At 64.6% G+C, this 17,566-nt stretch overlaps 1 protein-coding gene across 2 annotated transcripts in view; it reads right to left on the bottom strand.

The window, feature by feature from the left end:
* Positions 1 to 17,566, bottom strand: part of ATRN (attractin) — a 133,446-nt gene that overhangs the window by 36,858 nt on the left and 79,022 nt on the right. For both annotated transcript variants that reach the window (XM_029062687.2, XM_039911728.1), the window contains exons 12-18: positions 14,441 to 14,661; positions 11,254 to 11,375; positions 8,605 to 8,743; positions 6,587 to 6,777; positions 5,684 to 5,903; positions 3,073 to 3,258; positions 927 to 1,160 (exon numbers count right to left, since the gene is read on the bottom strand). In XM_029062687.2, the coding sequence (XP_028918520.2) occupies positions 927 to 1,160; positions 3,073 to 3,258; positions 5,684 to 5,903; positions 6,587 to 6,777; positions 8,605 to 8,743; positions 11,254 to 11,375; positions 14,441 to 14,661 (1,313 nt within the window). The remainder of the gene's footprint in view (positions 1 to 926; positions 1,161 to 3,072; positions 3,259 to 5,683; positions 5,904 to 6,586; positions 6,778 to 8,604; positions 8,744 to 11,253; positions 11,376 to 14,440; positions 14,662 to 17,566) is intronic.

Genomic DNA, 17,566 nt, shown 5'->3' with positions numbered 1-17,566 from the left:
GACAGTTCTCGACACAGAGGGAGCGCTTAACGAGCGTCATAACGATCACTCTTGCGCTCACAACGGTTCTCGGCACAGAGTAAGCGCTCGACGAGTTACTGAAATGATTCCCGGCCACCGTAATGATTACCGCAGTGCTTAGAAGAGTGCTTGGCGTTAAGTGTGACGGCTTAACAGATACCGTCAGGTGCCAGAATTACTACTCCAGTGCTAAGAACGGTGCTTGACACATAGTGAGCGCTTAACGGGTTACTGTAATAATTACCAACACCCAAAACGATCACCCCGGCACCGCGCGGAGCGGTGCTTGGCCCACGGTAATCGCTTAACAAGTACCGTGATGATTACCGAGGACCCGAACTATCGCCGCGGCGCTCAGAGCGGTATAGTGAGTGCTTAGCGGGTACTGTAACGATTAACGACTACCACAATTAATAATAGTAGTAAAAATAATAACGACGGCAGGCGTTACGCGCTCACTACGTGCAAAGCACTCTTCTAAGCGCTGGGAGGATGCGAGGTGATCGGGTCGCCCCCCGTGGGGCTCGCCGTCCTACCGCCCATTCTACAGCTGAGGTCACCGAGGCCCAGAGAAGCGAAGTCACCCAGCCGACAGGCGGCGGAGCGGGGATCCGAACCCATGACCTCTCTGACCTCCCGGCTGAGCCACGCCGCTTCTCAATTATCACCCCAGTGCTCGGAACGGTGCCTGGCACGTGATAAGGACCGAAGAGGCGCCACGGTTATCACCCCGGCGCTCACGACGGTGCTCAAGGAGCGCGGGGTTCATTCACGGGCACCAGAGCCATGGCCCCGGCGCTCGGAAGGGCGCCCAGCGAGGGCTCAGCAGAAACCACCGTTACCATCGCGACAGGCGCGAGGCGGGTCGCTCTCGGCCGCCTGGGCTCCCCTCCCGCCAGGGTTACCTGGACACTGGACGAAGGACCAGTTGTATCTGTTCTCCGCCGGGCACATGCTGGCGTTGAGGAGGGGCCGAGGCGAGCGGCCGGCGGCGGAGGACGGGGTCGGCAATCTCACGGGGCCCTTGAACGATCCCTCCATGCACCTGCCCCGGCCGGTGTTGCTGGGGTCCGTGCACCAGCCGCAGCCGGGCTGCTCCAGGCAGTGGCCGCAGGTGCAGTAGCCGGAGCAGTTTTCCGCTGCGGGGACGGGACGGGAGAAGGTCCGGTGAGCCGCGCGCCCGTCTCCCGGACCCCCGGGCCCGACGGAGCCGCGCCGAGCCGAGCCGCCCCTCGCCTCCGTGATGACGACGGTCGATCGGCGCGGTCTCTGCCGGGCCCCGACTAGGGGCCGGGTCCCAGACCCGGTACACCAGCAGGTCGGGCGGGACGCGGCCCCCGTCCCGCGCGGGGGCTCCCGGGCTCGATCCCCACTGAGGTCCGGACAAGCCAAGTGACCGGCCCCGGGTCACGGAGCGGGCCGGGGGGGGGGGCCGGGATCAGAAGCCAGGTCCTTCTGACTCCCAGGTCCGGGCTCTACCCGCTAGGCCACGCTGCCTCTTCGTGCGGGACCTTCCTTCCGCCTAAAATGCCCTGCAACGATGGCGCTCTTTCCCTTTTTCTCTTTCTTCCCATCTCTCTCTCTCTCTCTCTCTCTCTCTCTCACACGCACACGGACACAAACGCACGCTCCCCACCCCCCATCCGCCCCCAACCAGCCGGGGAACTACGCTTCGCTTTCGGAGAGTTCTCTCCCGTATCCGATCTAAATCCGCGCCCGCCGACCCATCTCCGCGTCGGCCTTTCCCACCTTCTCCGTCCCCATTCCACGGTTCACCGGGCCCGTGCTTCCCGGAGAGACGGAAGTTCAAAGGAAGCGAGGGCCACCCCGAGCGGTTCCCCCCCACGGGGGGAAATGACTTTCGAGAACCGAATCATTCCGTAACAGGGATTTGGCGGGATCGGATGGACGGCGCGGGTCGTTTCCTCAAGTCCCATTTGCTACCGGGTCCTCAGCAACTGGATCGTCTCCCTCCTCGGGGAAGAGTCGAGCCTCCCTCCCGGCCTCCCCGGGGCTCCGATATAGTGACCACGTCGGTATCCGTTAAGCGCTTACTGTGCGCAGAGCACCGTCCTAAGCGCGGGGGGGGGGGGGGGGGGGGGGGGCACGGGGTCATCGGGTCGTCCCACGTGAGGCTCACGGTCGATCCCCCATCTTCCAGATGAGGTCACTGAGGCCCAGAGAAGCGAAGCGACTCGCCCGCGGTCACGCAGCTGACAAGGGGCGGCGCCGGGAGTCGAACCCATGACCCCTGACTCCGAAGCCCGGGCTCTCTTTCCGCTGAGCCACGCTGCTTCCTGCAGGAGGGCACCAGACTGTTCCCGTCTGAGGAATGACTGGCAGGGTCGCTTCCCTCTGACGGGCCTTTCATTTTTGCCCGTAGGCCAACCGCACCCGGCGCGGGATGTGCTATACATCAGACAGGCTGGAAACGCTCTAAATGACTTAATGAGTCCTCTCGACTGTAAGCTCATTACGGGCAGGGAACGGATCCGCGCTGCTGTGCTGTACTCGCCCAAGTGCTTAGTACGGTGCTCGGCACACAGCAGGCGCTCGACAGGCGCCTGCTCGATTCCCGCTCACGCCCGTCTCCCCCGCCGAGAGCGCGGGGGTCTACCCCGGCGCTCAGAAGAGTGCTCGGCGCGCCGGAGGCGCTCGACAAACCCCCATCTCGACGACGGGGGAAGCGGCGCGGCTCAGTGGAAAGAGCACGGGCCTGGGAGTCGGAGGTCACGGGTTCGAATCCCGGGCTCCGCCCCTGGCCGGCTGGGTGACCGTGGGCCGGTCACTCCACTCCTCCGTGCCTCACGTGGGCCGACCCGATGACCCCGGATCGCCCCCGGCGCTGAGCACGTAGCAGGCGCTTGACAAACACCGACGCCATTATTACCACCCAACCGGCTACGGGGCCGTGCGCCGAGTCGGCCAGGTGCTCGGGCCGCTTCAAGCCGCGGCCGTCCAGCCCCGGGGCCTCCGGCGGGCGTCCGCGAGACGGCTTTATCCTTCGGGGTCCTCCCGCCCCGCCCGCCCCTTCGGGGGCAGGAGACTCACGCGGGCAGCTGCTCATGGTGTACCACTCCATGCACTGGCCGTAGGGGAAGGAGGCCACGTAGGCGTTGGAGTCGACGCACTGCTTCGTGTTACTGCACCACATGCACTCCGAGCTGCCGCTGGCGCACTCTCCGCACAGGGTCCGCAAGGCGCACGGGGTCCGGCACTGCTTGGCGCTGTGGTTGGCTGCGGGACGCAGAACCCACGGCGACCGCGAGGGAGACCGGGGGGCCCGTTAAGCGCTCGCTAGGCAGCGGGCGCTGTACCGAGCGCCGCCTGCGAGATCGCCGGGGCCCACGAGGACGATGCTGTCTGTTAAGCGCTTTACTCTGGGTCAGGCGCTGGATTCCCCTCCCCCGCCTTTTATGATATCTGTTCAACGCTTACCACCTATCGGGAACTGAGGTTTCTCTTTTCTCCCTTTTTCATGGTATTTGTTGAGCGCTTATTATGTGTCAGGCACTGGGGTTGTTTTCCCCTCTTTTATGGTCTCCGTTCGGATTTTACTCTGTGTCAAGAGCTGGGTGGGGGTTTTTTTCCTTCCTTTTTATGGCATTTACCAAGCGTCAGGCACTGTTTATTTCCCCCCTCTTTTTATGATATTTGTAAAGCGCTTACTCTGGGGTTGGGCCCTGGATTCTTTTCCCCCCCGCTTTTACGGTATTTGTTCAACGCTCGCTGTGCATCAGGAACTGAGTCTTCTCTTTTCTCCCCTTTTTATGGTATTTGTTAGGCTCTTACTACGGGAGAGACGGTGGCGTTTTCTTCCCCCTCTTTCTACGGTCTTTGTTAAGAGTTTATTATGTGTCAGGAACTGGAGGGGTTTTTTTCTCCCTTTTTAGGGTCTTTATTAAGTGCTTACTGTGGGTTACGGCCCGGATCTTCCCCCCCCCCCCCCCCTTTTCTCATGGTATCCTTTAAACGCTTACCAAGCGTGAGGAACTTGAGGTTTTTCTTTTCTCCCTTTTTTGGGGTATCCGTTAAGCTCTACGTGCCGGGTGCCTTTTTTTTCCCTCCTCTTTTCACGGTCTCTGTTAAGCGTTTACTACGTGTCAGGAACTGGGCCTTTTATTTTTCCCTCGTTATGGCATTTGTTAAGCGCTCACTGTGTGTCAGGAACTGCTTTTCTCCCCCCCATTTTATGATATCTGTTACGCGCTTACTATGTTTCAGGAACCGAGGTGGGTTTTCTTCCTCCCTTTTTGAGGTACCAGTTAAGCATTTACTACGAGTTAGGCACTGGATTCTTTCCCCCCTCTTTCTTCTGGTATTTGTTGAGCACTTACTAAGTGTCTGGCACCGGGATCTCCCCCCCTCCCCCCCCCCCCCGGTTTTACGGTATTTGCTAAGCGCTTACTAGGTGCCAGGCACTGTACTAAGTGTTTGGGGGTAGATACAAGCTATTCAGGTTAGGCGCAGTCCATGTCCCACGTGGGGTTATTTTATATATAAACTGAGGCCCGGAGCCGTGAAATGACTTGCCCAGGGTCACAGGGCTGACGAGTGGCAGAGCCAGGTCCTTCTGACTCCCAGGCTCGGTCTCTATCCACGAGGCCAGGCTGTTCTAAGCGCTGGGGTAGGTACCGACTGATCCCGTTGGACACAGACCCCGCCCCGCGTGGGGGACACGCAGTCTGGGGGGGGGGGGGGGGGGGCGGTGAAAACAGGTGCTTCGTCCCCATTTTCCAAATGAGGAAACTGAGCGCTCAGTACAGTGCTCTGCACAGAGTAAGCGCTCAATAAATACTACCGAACGAATGAAGGCCCGGAGAAGTGAAGCCTCTCGCCTAAGGCAGGAGCAGAGTGGCGTAGTGGAAACAGAGCCCGGGCCTGGGAGTCAGAAGGTCACCGGTTCTAATCCCGGCTCTGCCGCTTGTCTGCCGGGGGGCCCCGGGCACGTCACTTCACCTCTCCGGGCCTCGGTTCCCTCATCCGGCAAATGGGGACGGAGACCGCGAGCCCCCTGAGGGCCGGGGACCGCGTCCAACCCGATGAGCTTCCATCTACCCCGGCGCTTGGAACAGGGCCGGACGCGTCGTAAGCGCTTCACCGACAGCACCGTCATTCCGAAGGTCACGGAGCAGGCCGGTGCCGAGCTGGGACTGGAACCCAGGTCCCCTGGGCTGGTGCCAGCTTCTAGCAGGCAGCGGGGGTTGCCGACTGGGTCGCGTCGGCCTCACCCCAGGCTCCTACGGCCTATAGGAGCCCCTCGACCGTTGCCCGTTTGCCTGACCTGGGGGGAGAGGACTACGATCACCCCCATCGAATCCTTACTGAAGGCCCACCTCCTCCGAGAGGCCTTCCCAGACTAAAGCCCTCTTTCTCCTCTTCTCCCACTCCCTTCCGCGGCGCCCTGGCTTGCTCCCGTGATTCGGCCCCTCTCCCGGCCCCACGGCGCCGAAGTCCGGATCTGTCGTTTTATTTATCTGCGCTCGCGTCTGTTCCCCCGCTCTAGACGGTAAGCTCGCTGTGGGAAGGGAACCCGCCTGTGTCCACCGTTGCTGCCGGACACCCCCCCCCCCCCCCCGGGCGCTCGCTACGGCGCCCCGCACGGGGAGAGCGCTCGAGAAATACGACGGAACGGACGGATCGGACGAGGGGCTCCACTCACCAGGCCTCTCGCAGATGCTGCCGTTCAAGGGGCTGATGCAGGTGGCCGCCTTCAAGCCCCTGACGCCGGGCTCGGCCAAGATGCCGCAAAAACCGGCGTCGCTCGGCTCCGAGGGCAGCCACTGGACGAGGGTGTTGGTGAAGGGCGACATGTCCTCCCAGCACCAGTAGGACACATTGATCTTCCGGAGTCCCACCCACGGGGTCAGTGAGACCTTGGACTGCGGGGGGGAAGAGGCAGACGGGGACCGTCAGTCCGGCAGGCCGGGCCCGACCCGGGCCCGGGAGCGCCTCGCGGCGCTCCGGGGTTACCGAAACCCCGGCCGGGAACGTCTTCCCGCCGCGGCACCTCCCCCTCCGGACCGCCAGCTCGTCGCGGGCGGGGGGACGTGTCGGCTGACTCCGTACCCTCCCAGCGCGCTCGGTAGGGTGCTCTGCGCCGGGTGAGCGCTCAGTAAACGCCATCGGTCGGAGAGGCCGGGGGGGGGAAGGGACGCTCTTGGCGCCGACGGGAGGGGGGGAGGCTCTCCGGCTCCCGGCGGCGTCTGGGGCTCCGGATTCCCCGCGGTCCGCCCCCGAGGGCCGGGTCGGTCGGGTCCCGGCCGGGCCGACTCCCAGGACCGCCCGTCTGAGGACGCGGGGTGCTCCGGACGTCCTCCTAACGTCCCCCCCCCCGTCTCCCCTCCCCGAAGGCACGCCGCAGCAGGACGCGCCCGTACCCGCCTCGCCCCGGACACCACCCCCCCCCCCAGCCCCCGGCCGGACTGCCGGAGGACGCCGTCGTCGTGAGGTTCAACCGCTCCCTCCCTCTCGCCCCCCCTCCCCCCCCCCGGTCCCTTCTCGTCGAGACCGTCGGGCCCCCCCCGACGGGGGTCACCCCGCCCTCGCCAGCCCCGCCACTCACCCCAGACTGAGCCGACTGCATGGTCCGCAGTTGCTTAAGAACAAATTCCACCTTCTTTGGGGTCGTGAGAGAAGCCAGTAAGGCATTGTGATTCCTGCAGGACAATTTAGCATTGTCGTAACTGTCCTTTGTGGTAGTAATTTTCAAACACGAGTTTCCGACCAAATGCCAGCCAATGCCACAGATATTTTCTTGTATTAAAAAAGGGGGGAAAAAAAGCCATTTTACAAAGCAGACAAAATTCCCGTCTCCCCAGTCAGCCCTGCGGAAAACTCCCCGAGCCACGAGCGACACGGTAAGCGCTCCGTTAAGTACGACCGACGGATCGCCCGACCGAATGACCGAGGGGCCTCGTGCCGACCGCCGGGGAGGGCCGGCCGGTCCCCCGTCGCCTCCGAAGCGGGGACGGGGGAGGGGGGCCCGTTGCCGAGGGTGAGCCGTGGTGGGCTCGCCGAAGGCGGGTGGGAGGGAGGGAGAGAGAAATCATCTCTGCCGCCCAAGGGGTCCCCGGTTCCCGGCGACCTCCGGGACAACGGTCCGAGGGGGGCTCTTTGGAACGGGGAAGGGGGGGGGGGGGGGGGTTCCTCTTCGGGCCACCGGGAACCCTGGGACCTGCCTCCCCCAGAAACCGGCCACCCCCTAAGCCCCGATTTCTAGGTGGAAGCGGTGGGGCTGAAAGAGAAATCAGCTGCGAGGGCAAAGGAAGGGACAGAGTGGTCTCGACTTTCAGTCTACGTCTCCTCAAGACCCTCCGGCGGTTGCCCGTCCACCTCCGCATCCGACAGAAACTCCTCCCCGCTGGCTCTCTCCTTGTGGGAAGTGACCGTGCCGGTTTACCGTTCTAGCGCACTCTCCCGAGAGCTCAGTACGGGGCTCTGCACACGGGGAAGAACTCCACGAACGTGCCTGACTTAAAGGCGCTTCGTCCCTCCGGCCCCCGCCTGATTTTCTACTCCAACCCAGCCCGCACGCCTCACTCCCCTAATGCCAACCTACTCGCTGTCCCTCCCTCTCGTCGCTCTCGCTGCTGACCTCTCGCCCAGGTCCCGCCTCTAGCTTACGGCTCCCTCCCCCTTCACATCCGCCGGACGATCACTCCCCCCTCTTTCAGAGCCTCATGAAATTCACTTCTCCTCCAAGAGGCCTTCCCCAACTCGGCCCTCATCTCCTCTTCTCCCACTCCGCATCGCCCTCGCCCCTCGGATCTGCCCCCTCTATCCACCCCTCCCTCGGGCCCACGGCACTCACGTCCCGATCCGGCATTTACACTGACGTCCGTCTCCCCGCCCTGACCGCAGCAAGCCCGTCGTGGGCGGGGAACGTGTCTGCCCCCGTCCCGTTCTACTGTCCTCTCCCAAGTGCTCGGCTCAATTAATGCGACCGACGGATTCTCGGGCGCCGGCGGAGTCAACGAGGGGCTCGATTCCCCGGAGAAGCCGGACGAGCGCGTCTGGAGTTCGCCGGCAGCCCGGGCCGGGATGTCCTCTCCGTTTCCGAGGAGGACGACGCCTCGCCCCTTACGTCCCTCGTTCGGTCGGTCGTACTCACTGAGCGCTTACTGTGTGCGGAGCACTGGACTGAGCCCTTGGGAGAGTACAAGGGAACGTTAAAAACACCCATTCCCTGCCCGGTACGAGCTCACGGTCTAGAGGGGGAGGCGGATCTCGACAGACCCGGGCTGACAAATCTCAGGAACGTACACAACGATAGTAACTGCGGTGGCGCGAGTCGCGGTATCCGCTAAGCGCTCGCCACGCGCCGGGCACCGCACTGAGCTCCGGGGCGGAGACGTGCAGATCGGGTCGCGTGGGGCTCACGGTCTCCGGCCCCATTTTCCCGAAGAGGTCGCCGAGGCCCAGGGAGGCGGCTCGCTCCGGGTCACCCAGCGGACGAGCGGAGGAGCCTCGATGAGGACCCACGGCCCGCCGACCCCCCCCCGGCCCGGGCTCGAGCCACTGGGCCACGCTGCTTCCCGACCCCTCGCTTCCGCCCCGGCCGGGGCGCCGGGGTCCACCTACCGGGCAGAGCGATACACTCCTGGTTCCGGGGCTCCCACTGACAGTTCTGGTCTGTGGAGCAGCTCTTGCAGCTGGTCTTCTTGTTACAGTAAAACACCGGGTTATCCTTGGGGCAGTTCTCGTACTTCGTGATCGACACCTGATAACGGGAATAATCACGGTACTGGGTGAGCGCTCCCCAGGTGCCGGGCTCGGTACCGAGCCCCGGGGCGGATCCCACCAAAACGGGTCGGACACGGTCCCCGTCCCACGTGGGGCTCGCGGTCTCGATCCCCATTCTGCGGACGGGGGAACCGAGGCGCAGAAAAGAGAAGGGACCCGCCAGGGGTCACCCGGCAGACAAGGGGCGGGGCCGGAACTGGAACCCGGGACCTTCTGACTCCCAGGCCCGCGTTCAACCCACTAGGCCTCGCTGCTTCCCCATGGCGTAGGTCACGTCAACTGACTCCCTTTCACTCTCCTGAGTGCTCGTGGCTCAGTGGAAAGGGCCCGGGCCTCGGAGTCAGAGGTGACGGGTTCGACTCCCGGCTCTGCCCCTCGTCGGCTGTGGGACCGTGGGCAGGTCACTTCACCTCTCTGTGCCTCAGTGACCTCCTCTGTAAAACGGGGATTAACCGTGAGCCTCACGGGGGACCGCCGGATTCCCCTGCATCTCCCCCAGCGCTCAGAGCAGGGCTCCGCACACGGTAAGCGCTTAACAAATGCCAACGTCATTACTGTTACTCCGGGCCGACGAAGGACTCAATATACAGAAGCGGTCGGCTCAACCGCGGTCAAGGGGCGAACGGTCTAACACCAGCAGATCCAGCTACAGAACCGACCCGAGAACTAGACCGCGAGCTCGCTGTGGGCGGGGAATGTGTCGGTCTGCTGTCACGCTGCCCTCCTCCACGCGCTTACTACAGTGCCCTGCACGCAGTGAGCACTCAGTAAATACGAACGAACCAACGGAGACGGCGAACCCCGGGTGGGGCAGGGACCGTGTCCAACCGGATCAGCCTGTCTCTACCCCGGCGCTTAGTACAGCGCCCGGCGCACGATGAGCGCCGGACAAATACCACGAAAAGAGAAACTGACGACAGCGGACCCCGGGACGGCGCGAGGGGGCTGCCGGGTAAGGAGGGGTCCCGGGTTCGCCCCCTCGCGTCTGGAGAACGTTGGCCGTAGACACGGCGTCTCCGAACGATGGTAATAAAAACAGTGACGGTCCCGGCATTTATTAAGCGTTTACCCCGTGCCCGGCACTGTGCCGAGCGCTGGGGCAGATACAAGATAATCACGTTCCCCCCTCTTTTTTGAAAGTGGCACTGGCTAAGCGCTTACTGTGCACCAGGCTGGGGTAGATAGGATCCAATCCGACTGGACGCCGTCTATATCCCTCACGGGGCTCACGGTCTTCATCCCCATCTTAAAGACGAGGGCACTGAGGCTCAGGGGATTTGGGTGACCTGCCTAGGGTCGCACGGCACACACGTGGCGGAACGGGGATTAGAACCCAGCTCCTTCTGACCCCGCGGTTCTATCCACTGGGCACGCGCGGCTCGCGGTTTGGGTCGGAGGAGGCACGGGTACTGAATCCCCATTGTGCAGACGGGGGAACTGAGGCACGGAGGAAGCGAAATGGCTTGCCCTAGGTCACCCGGCAGGTAACCGGCAGAGCCGGGCCCAGGACCCGGGTCGTCCCGACCCCCGGGCCCAGGCTCTTTCCGCTGGGCCACGCTGCGTCTCTGAATTCAGCGGGGCGCGACCGTCCGAACCCGCGGGAACGTAGCCCGCTGCAATTTCAATCACTTGGGTCAAATGCCCTCCCAAGCGCTTAGTCACAGTGCTCCGCACACGGCGAGCGCTCGCTCCACTGACCGACTGGACCGATTAACTGATTCCGAGGAAGCGGGTACGCACCGTGGAGAAAGGGAGCCTCCCCCCTGAAGATCAGCGGCCGATCCCCTCGGCCCCTCCCACCTCGCCTCCCACTCCGACCCAGCCCGCGCGCTTCGCTCCTCCAACGCCGGCCTTCTCACCGTCCCCCGCTCCCACCTAGCTCGCCGACGACCCCCGGCCCACGTCCCGCCTCCGGCCCTTCCTCCTCAAATCCGTCAGGCGAACGCCCTCCCCCGGCTTCGAAGCCTCGCTCGGGTCCCGTCTCCTCCCTCCGGGGGACCTTCCCTGAGGCCCCCCCCCCCCCCCCCCCCCGGGTCTCCTCTCCTCCCACTCCCTTCCGCGTCGTCCCGACTTGCCCCCGGACCCATCCCCCGTCCCGGCCTCTCGCCACTTACGTCAAGGCCCCGTCATTTCTCGATTTCTCCGGCCCTCTGCCCCCCTCCCAGACGGTCGGCTCGTAGTGGCCGCCTCCGTGCCACCGTCCTCTCCCGGACGCCTAACGCGATCCTCTGCACGCAGTAAGCGCTCGGTACATACGATCGAACGGACCAAGGGGCAGAGCTACCAAGAGCCGCGGCAGAACCTGAAGCTGGCGGGGAAGATCGTCTCGGAAACAGCCGACCGACCCTCGACTGGCAGCCGCGGTACGCGGAGCGCGGGTTTCGGCAAGCGGCGCCGAGGGGTCGGCGACACCCCGCTCCGCACCCGCTCCGCTCCCGATCGGTAGACCGGACGGACCGGTCGCTCCGTGCGCTGAGGCCCGTTCACCTGTCCCTCGGTGCAGTTGCTGCCGGCTGAGGCGCAGCGGTCACGACACCACTGGCAGGGGTCGGTGTTGGCCGTGCAGCTGTAGCAGTCGGTGTGCTGGCCGCACTTCTCCTGGTCGCGGGCTGCCAACGAAAGAGAGGCGCGCGCCGATCGTCCCGGGGGGCCAAACAGCGGAGGGGCCCCCCCCCCCCCCGACCCCGGATCACCGAACGAGGCGCTCGCTGTCCCCCAGGCGCCGTGCTCGTAGTCGGCGAGCCACGCTCGCCAGGTCGGACGCGGTCCCCGGCCCACGTGGGGCTCCCGGGACCGGTCCCCGTCGTACGGACGAGGGAACCGGGGCCCGGAGAAGCCAGGGGACTCGCCCGGGGTCACGCGGCCGCCGAGCGGCGCAGCCGGGATCCGCATCGATCGGGGGACTCGCTGAGCGCTTACTAAGCGCAGGGCACCGCTCCAGGCGCTTGGGAGGGCACAGGAGAATAAGCAGACCCGTTCCCCGCCCATAACGAGCTTAGAGTCCAGAGGGGGAGACGGACATTAACATTCATTCCATCCCATTTACCGAGCGCTCACCGCGTGCCAGGCACTCTACTGAGCGCTTAGGAGGGTACGGTATAACAACAGACGGGCATACTCCCGCCCACAGCGAGCCGCAAGACGGACGCCAGTACGGAGGCCGGTCGGAAGCCGGGTCCTCCTGGGCACCACCAACTGACTAGACGCCACCCCACGGCTCCCTCGGAAAATCGGGAAACGTCCCGATTTAATTTCGGTCTCTCTCGGGCGGCCCGGGCAGGAGAAGGTCCCCGGTCACATCCTTTCCGTGTCCGGCCGCGGCACAGTTGGGTCGATGGAAGACGGGCCAAAGGGGAGCCGTCTTCCATCGGGCGGGGGGGCCCTCGCCCCGTGCCCGGGGAGGGGCGGGAGGCGTGGCCGGGACCGCGGCCCACGGGCCCCGACCCTCCCTGCCGAGCGGGCTGCTGCCCCGCCGCAGGAGCGGCGGGGCCTGGCGGCTAGAGCCCGGGTCTGGGAGTCCGGGGGAGCGGGGTTCGAATCCCGGGCTCCGCCTCTCGTCTCCTGGGCAACTCCGGGCAAGTCGCTTCGCCTCTCCGGGCCTCGGTCGCCTCATCTGGAAAATGGGGAGTAAGGCCGTGAACCCCACGCGGGTCAGGGCCCGCGTCCGTACCCATTATCTTCTGTCCACCCCGGTGCTCCGTACGGGTGCCCGGCGCAGGGTAAGGGCTTGACCGATACCGTAACGCGGAAAAAGCCACAAACCGACAAAAAAAGGGGGAAGGAATAGGGCCAGGTACAGGTATCTAAAAACGTAGGCAAAGGAAGCGAGTCGAAGAGAAAAATGGCCGTGGAGTCAGGGAGGGATTCTTGGAACGGAGGAGCTGCCCTCTTCTCTGGTAGAGGATCTGCGGATCCGCGGGCGCGGGGGGGGGGGGGGGGCTGCACTAATACGTCCCGGAAGCAGAGGGGACGGAGCTCGCTCTGTAGCCAAGTCCCCGGGTGGGTAGGGGGTAAGGAGCTCCAACTTGACCGGAATTCTCGGGGCCTGGCGCCCCAGACCCTCGCCGGGCCGGGGGGTTCCGGAGAATTGCTCTCCCCTCCCATCCCGGCTCCGCGCCGCTCAGGTCCATATCCTTACTGATTTCTATTAACGTCCGCCTCCCCCCGGCGAGACCGCGAGCTCCTTGTGGGCGGGGAATGCGCCCGTTTGTCGTCGCCCTGCGGTCTCCCGTGCGCTCGGCACAGCGCTCCGCACGCGTTAAGCGCTCGTCGGATACGACCGAATGAACGGATACGTCGGGGAGCGGCACGGCGCTGCAGGCGGAGCCCGGGCCTGGGAGTCAGAAGGTCGTGAGCTCTAATCCCGGCCCTGCCGCCCGTCCGCCGTGTGACCCCGGGCAAGTCACTTCACTTCTCTGGGCCCCGGTTCCCTCATCGGTAAAAGCGGGGGTGAGTGGGACGGGGTCTGTGGCCGACCCGATTTGCTCGTATCCACCCCAGGGCCCACGGTAAGCACTTCGTAAATACCACCGCCGTTCTTATTAATATCATCAGCGGTCCAGCTCCCCCTGCTTCTGGGAACGGATGGGCAGGTTGGGAAAACGTCCCGGGGCTTCTGGTTACTCCCGGGCTCCGGGCGCCCCCTTATCCGGATCGCCCGGGGTCAGGAGAGGGTGGGAGAGGGAAGCGGGGCTCGCCCGCTTCGTTCCTGGCTTGAGGAACGTTCCGGACCCCCTTCAGATCCCCTCCTCCTCCTCCTCCTCTCCCAACCCAGGAAGAAACGGAGGGTGGATCGGGGAAGGCGGCCCGCTCGGCGGGCGCGGAGACGGCCACGGGACAGCCTCGAACCACGAGGAGAAGCCGCGTGGCCTAGGGGCGACGGCCTGAGCCTGGGAGTCCGAGGACCTGGGTTCTGATCCCGGCTCTGCCGCCGACCCGCCGTGGGACCCTGGGCAGGTCACTTTAAGCGCCTAGAGCCCGGGCCCGGGAGTCAGATTAGCCTGGGTTCTGATCCTGGCTCTGCCGCGAGCCCGCGGCGGGACCTCGGGCGAGTCGCTTCACTTCTCTGGGACTCGGTTTCCTCCTCTGTAAAACGGGGCTGAAGACCGCGACCCCCAGGCGAGACAGGGACTGCATGCACCCAACCCGTTTAGCTTGCATCCGCTCCGGGGCTCAGTCCAGCGCCTCACGGATACCGTCAAAAGACTAATAAGAATGATCATGGGTGATCATTACGGTTATTCGCTAAGCGCTTACGCCGCGCCGAGCGCTCCGGGCTGGATGCGAGCCCATCGGGTTGGACGCCGCCCCTGTCCCCCGTGGGACCCGCGGTCTCCATCCCCATTTTCCGGATGGGAGGGCGCCGAGGCCCAGGGCAGCGAAGTGACTGGCCCGAGGTCGTCCGGCCGACGTGTGGCCGAGCCAGAATCAGAACCCGGGTCCTTCCGCCTCCCAGGCCCGTCCACCCTATCCACCGTCCTCTGGCCACTGGGCCTCGCGGCTTCCGCAGCCTGCGCGTGTACCCGAGGCTCACGTATTCACGGACGACCGGTCCAGGGGGCCGAGGAAAAGAGGCCCGCGACCACCCACGGGGCCCGACCCCGGGGCGGGGGCTTCCGGAAACCGCCGGCGGGGGGGGGGTGGCGACCGGCCGGTCCGGCGCGGGGACACGTACGTCTCCTGGCGGGGCATTCGGCCCTGGCCTCGGCTTCCTGCTCCGGGGTGGCCAGCTCCCAGGGCAGGCAGAGGGACAGGCTGGCGTTCCACACGCAGCGGATCCCGGGCCCCGCGGCCCGGCAGGCGGCCTCGTCGCCGGCCCCCTCGCACCGCGCCGACGTGAACAGCAGGACGTCGCTCAGGAGCAGGCTGTTGAAGCCGCCGAACACGTACATGTTGCTGGACGAGAAGAAGACACGGCCAAGCGTTACCCCGGACCCGGGCTGGCGCCTCCCTCCCGCCGGCAGGCGGGTCCCCGGCACCCCTGCCCACCGCCTGGTTGAGAACCCGATCTCCGACTCGCCGAGCGGCTTTCCTCGATTCGAAGGCCTTTCCGAACCGAGGCGTCGGGTGAACCGGTCTAGAATCTGGGGGGTTTTGCGAGTCTCCGCCCTTGAGGAGGAAGCCCCGGGGGCTTCGAGGCTCTCCGTCCCCTCGCCCCTTCCTACCTCTCCTCCCTTCTCTCTTTCTACCGCCCCCCCCCCCCCCCCCCCCCGCGCGCTCCGCTCCTCCGCCGCCCGCCTCCTCGCCGTCCCTCGGTCTCGCCCGTCCCGCCGGCGACCCCCGGGCCGCGTCCTCCCGCGCGGTCCCGGAACGCCCTCCCTCCTCGCCGCCGCCAATCTTCAAATCGCCCTTCCCCTCTTCAAATCCCTACTTAAAGCTCACTTCCTCCAAGAGGCCTTCCCAGACTGAGCTCCCCCCCCCCACCCTTCCTTCCCTCTGCTCCCTCTACCCCCCCTTCACCTCTCCGCAGCTAAACCCCCCTTCTCCCCCCTCTCCCTCCCCTCCTCCCCCTCTCCCGTCCCGCCCCCTCGGCACCGTACTCGTCCGCTCGACCGTATGCATCTTCGTCACCCTGTTTATTTTGTTTAATGACACGCACATCACCCTGATTCGATTTAGTTGCCGCTGTTTTTATGAGATGTTCTTCCCCTCGACTCTCTTTATCGCCACTGTTCTCGTCTGCCCGCCTCCCCCGATTCGACCGTGAGCCCGTCAGAGGGCAGGGACCGTCTCTATCTGTTGCCCACCTGTCCACTCCAAGCGCTTGGTACGGTGCTCTGCGCCTAGTAAGCGCTTGGTAAATACTACTGAATGAATGGATGGATAAACGGACAAGAAACAGGTCCAGAATTCGAGAGAAGAGAGGCGACGTTATCCTGTCGGCTCCGCGCTGGTACTCTCGAGGCACCCGAGTCCCCGGGTTCCTCACTTCCCACCGGTATCGCGGGACGTCCGTCCTCCCCACGCCGTCGGCTCAGCTCCGTTCACTCGCTCGCGTTTACCGCGCGCTTACCGTGTGCACGGCGCTTGCAAGAGCTACACCGTAAGCTCACTGTGGGCAGGGGAAATGTCTCTTTAGTGGTAGACTGTCCTCTCCCGGGCGCTTAGTACGGTGCTTCGCCCGCAAGGACGCGCGCGATAAACACGACCGCGCTCTGAGGCGCCCACAGGGGCCGACCGCGAGGTGGGTGGCGGGCATCCTCCTGGCGCAAGTGGGGGGGGGGGGGGGGGGTAGTGGTTAGAGCCCGGGCCCGGGAGGCAGGAGGAGCTGGGCTCTCAAGCCAGCTCCGCTGCTTATCTGCTGGGGGACCCTGGGCGGGGTGGCTTCCCTTCTCTGAGCCTAAGCCCGGGAGCTTAATTAAGCCCCGGGTGGGACTCACCTTCTAGACCCCAAGTTAGTTGCGGGCGGGGAACGTGTCCGGCATGCTGCTCTCCCGTCCTCTCCCGAGCGCCTAGAGCGGCGCTCCGCACTCAGTAAATACGACGGACGGACCGACGCCGTCTTTCCCTCCGACGGCAGGATCGCATCCGGACGCCGCGTTTCAGGCGGGTAAATCGTTTTCTCTATTCAAACCCCCCCCCTAAACCTCACCAGCCGTTCCTCCGGGAGACCTCCACACCAAGGTTATCGGCTGCAGACTAGGCACTGGCCCCTTCTCTTCACCCGCTCTCCACCTCCCGTGTCTCTGGAGTTTTTCTGACAAGGTATCTGCTAGGCGCCCACTCTGTGCCGGCCACCGTACTGAGCGCCGGGACAGATACAAGCTAGTCGGCGGGGGACCCGATCCGCGTCCCACCCGGGGCTCGCCGTCTTAATCCCCATTTTACGGATGAGGGTACCGAGGACCAGACCGGACCTCGCCGTCTCCACCCCCCGTTTTACGGATGAGGCGACTGGGGGCCCAGAGAAGCGAAGTCACTCGCCCACGGTCAGCCGGCAGGCAAGCGGCGAGCCCGGGATTAGAACCCGGGTCCTCCCGACTTCCAGGCCCGGGCTCTAGCCACCGAGGCCACGCTGCTCCTCTGCTGACGCTGTCATCAACGACCACGGCTTTGTCGCCGACATCTACCCAGTCCTCTCGGGTCTGGGCACTATTTAGGGACCTAAGTATGGAGTGTGAATATTCTGGTTAGACCCCCCCCCCCCCCGCCCCGCCGGCAAGAAGTCGGGAGGCAAATGACCGCAAGAGAACAAACGTGTGAAAGTCTCTCTCTGTGTCTCTCTCCCTCTTCCCCTCTCTCGTGCACAAACACACACACACGATGCAACCCAACGAGGACAGAATACAAACAGAGGACATCTAGTTCTGCCAAAAGACATGTTGTAGCTGGAATGCTGCGGGGGATCAAAGGCGTATTTGTCCAGCATCGCTGGCTTGTTGGAGGGCAGGATGCCACGGGGTCGGAAGACACGAGAGGGAGAAAGGGCGAGAGAGGGAAAGAGATACCGTACATCTCAAGGCTGCAAGTTCGTCTCTGGGCCGTGAGCCCGTCACAGGCGGGGAACGCGTCTTGTATGGTGTTCCGCACATGGTAAGCACTCAGTAGAGAAGCCCGACGACGAATTTCACGCGCGAGGAAAATGCCATCGGCCGTGCTTGGTAGAGAAGCGGTACGGTCCGCTGGCCACGGGTCTGGGAGTCAGGAGGGCCTGAGTTCTCACCCCCTTCGTCGGCTGTGTGATCCCGGGCAAGTCGCTTCGCTTCTCTGTACCTCAGTCCCCTCATCCGTAAAACGGGGACGAAGACCGTGAGCCTCACGTGGGACGGAGCTGGATCCATCCACCCCGGTGCTCAGTACA

Source organism: Ornithorhynchus anatinus, chromosome 4 (assembly GCF_004115215.2).
Source record: "Ornithorhynchus anatinus isolate Pmale09 chromosome 4, mOrnAna1.pri.v4, whole genome shotgun sequence".
Lineage (NCBI taxonomy): Eukaryota > Metazoa > Chordata > Mammalia > Monotremata > Ornithorhynchidae > Ornithorhynchus > Ornithorhynchus anatinus.
The sequence above is the reverse complement of the archived record's forward strand: the minus strand, read 5'-3'. Positions and strand labels throughout refer to the sequence as shown.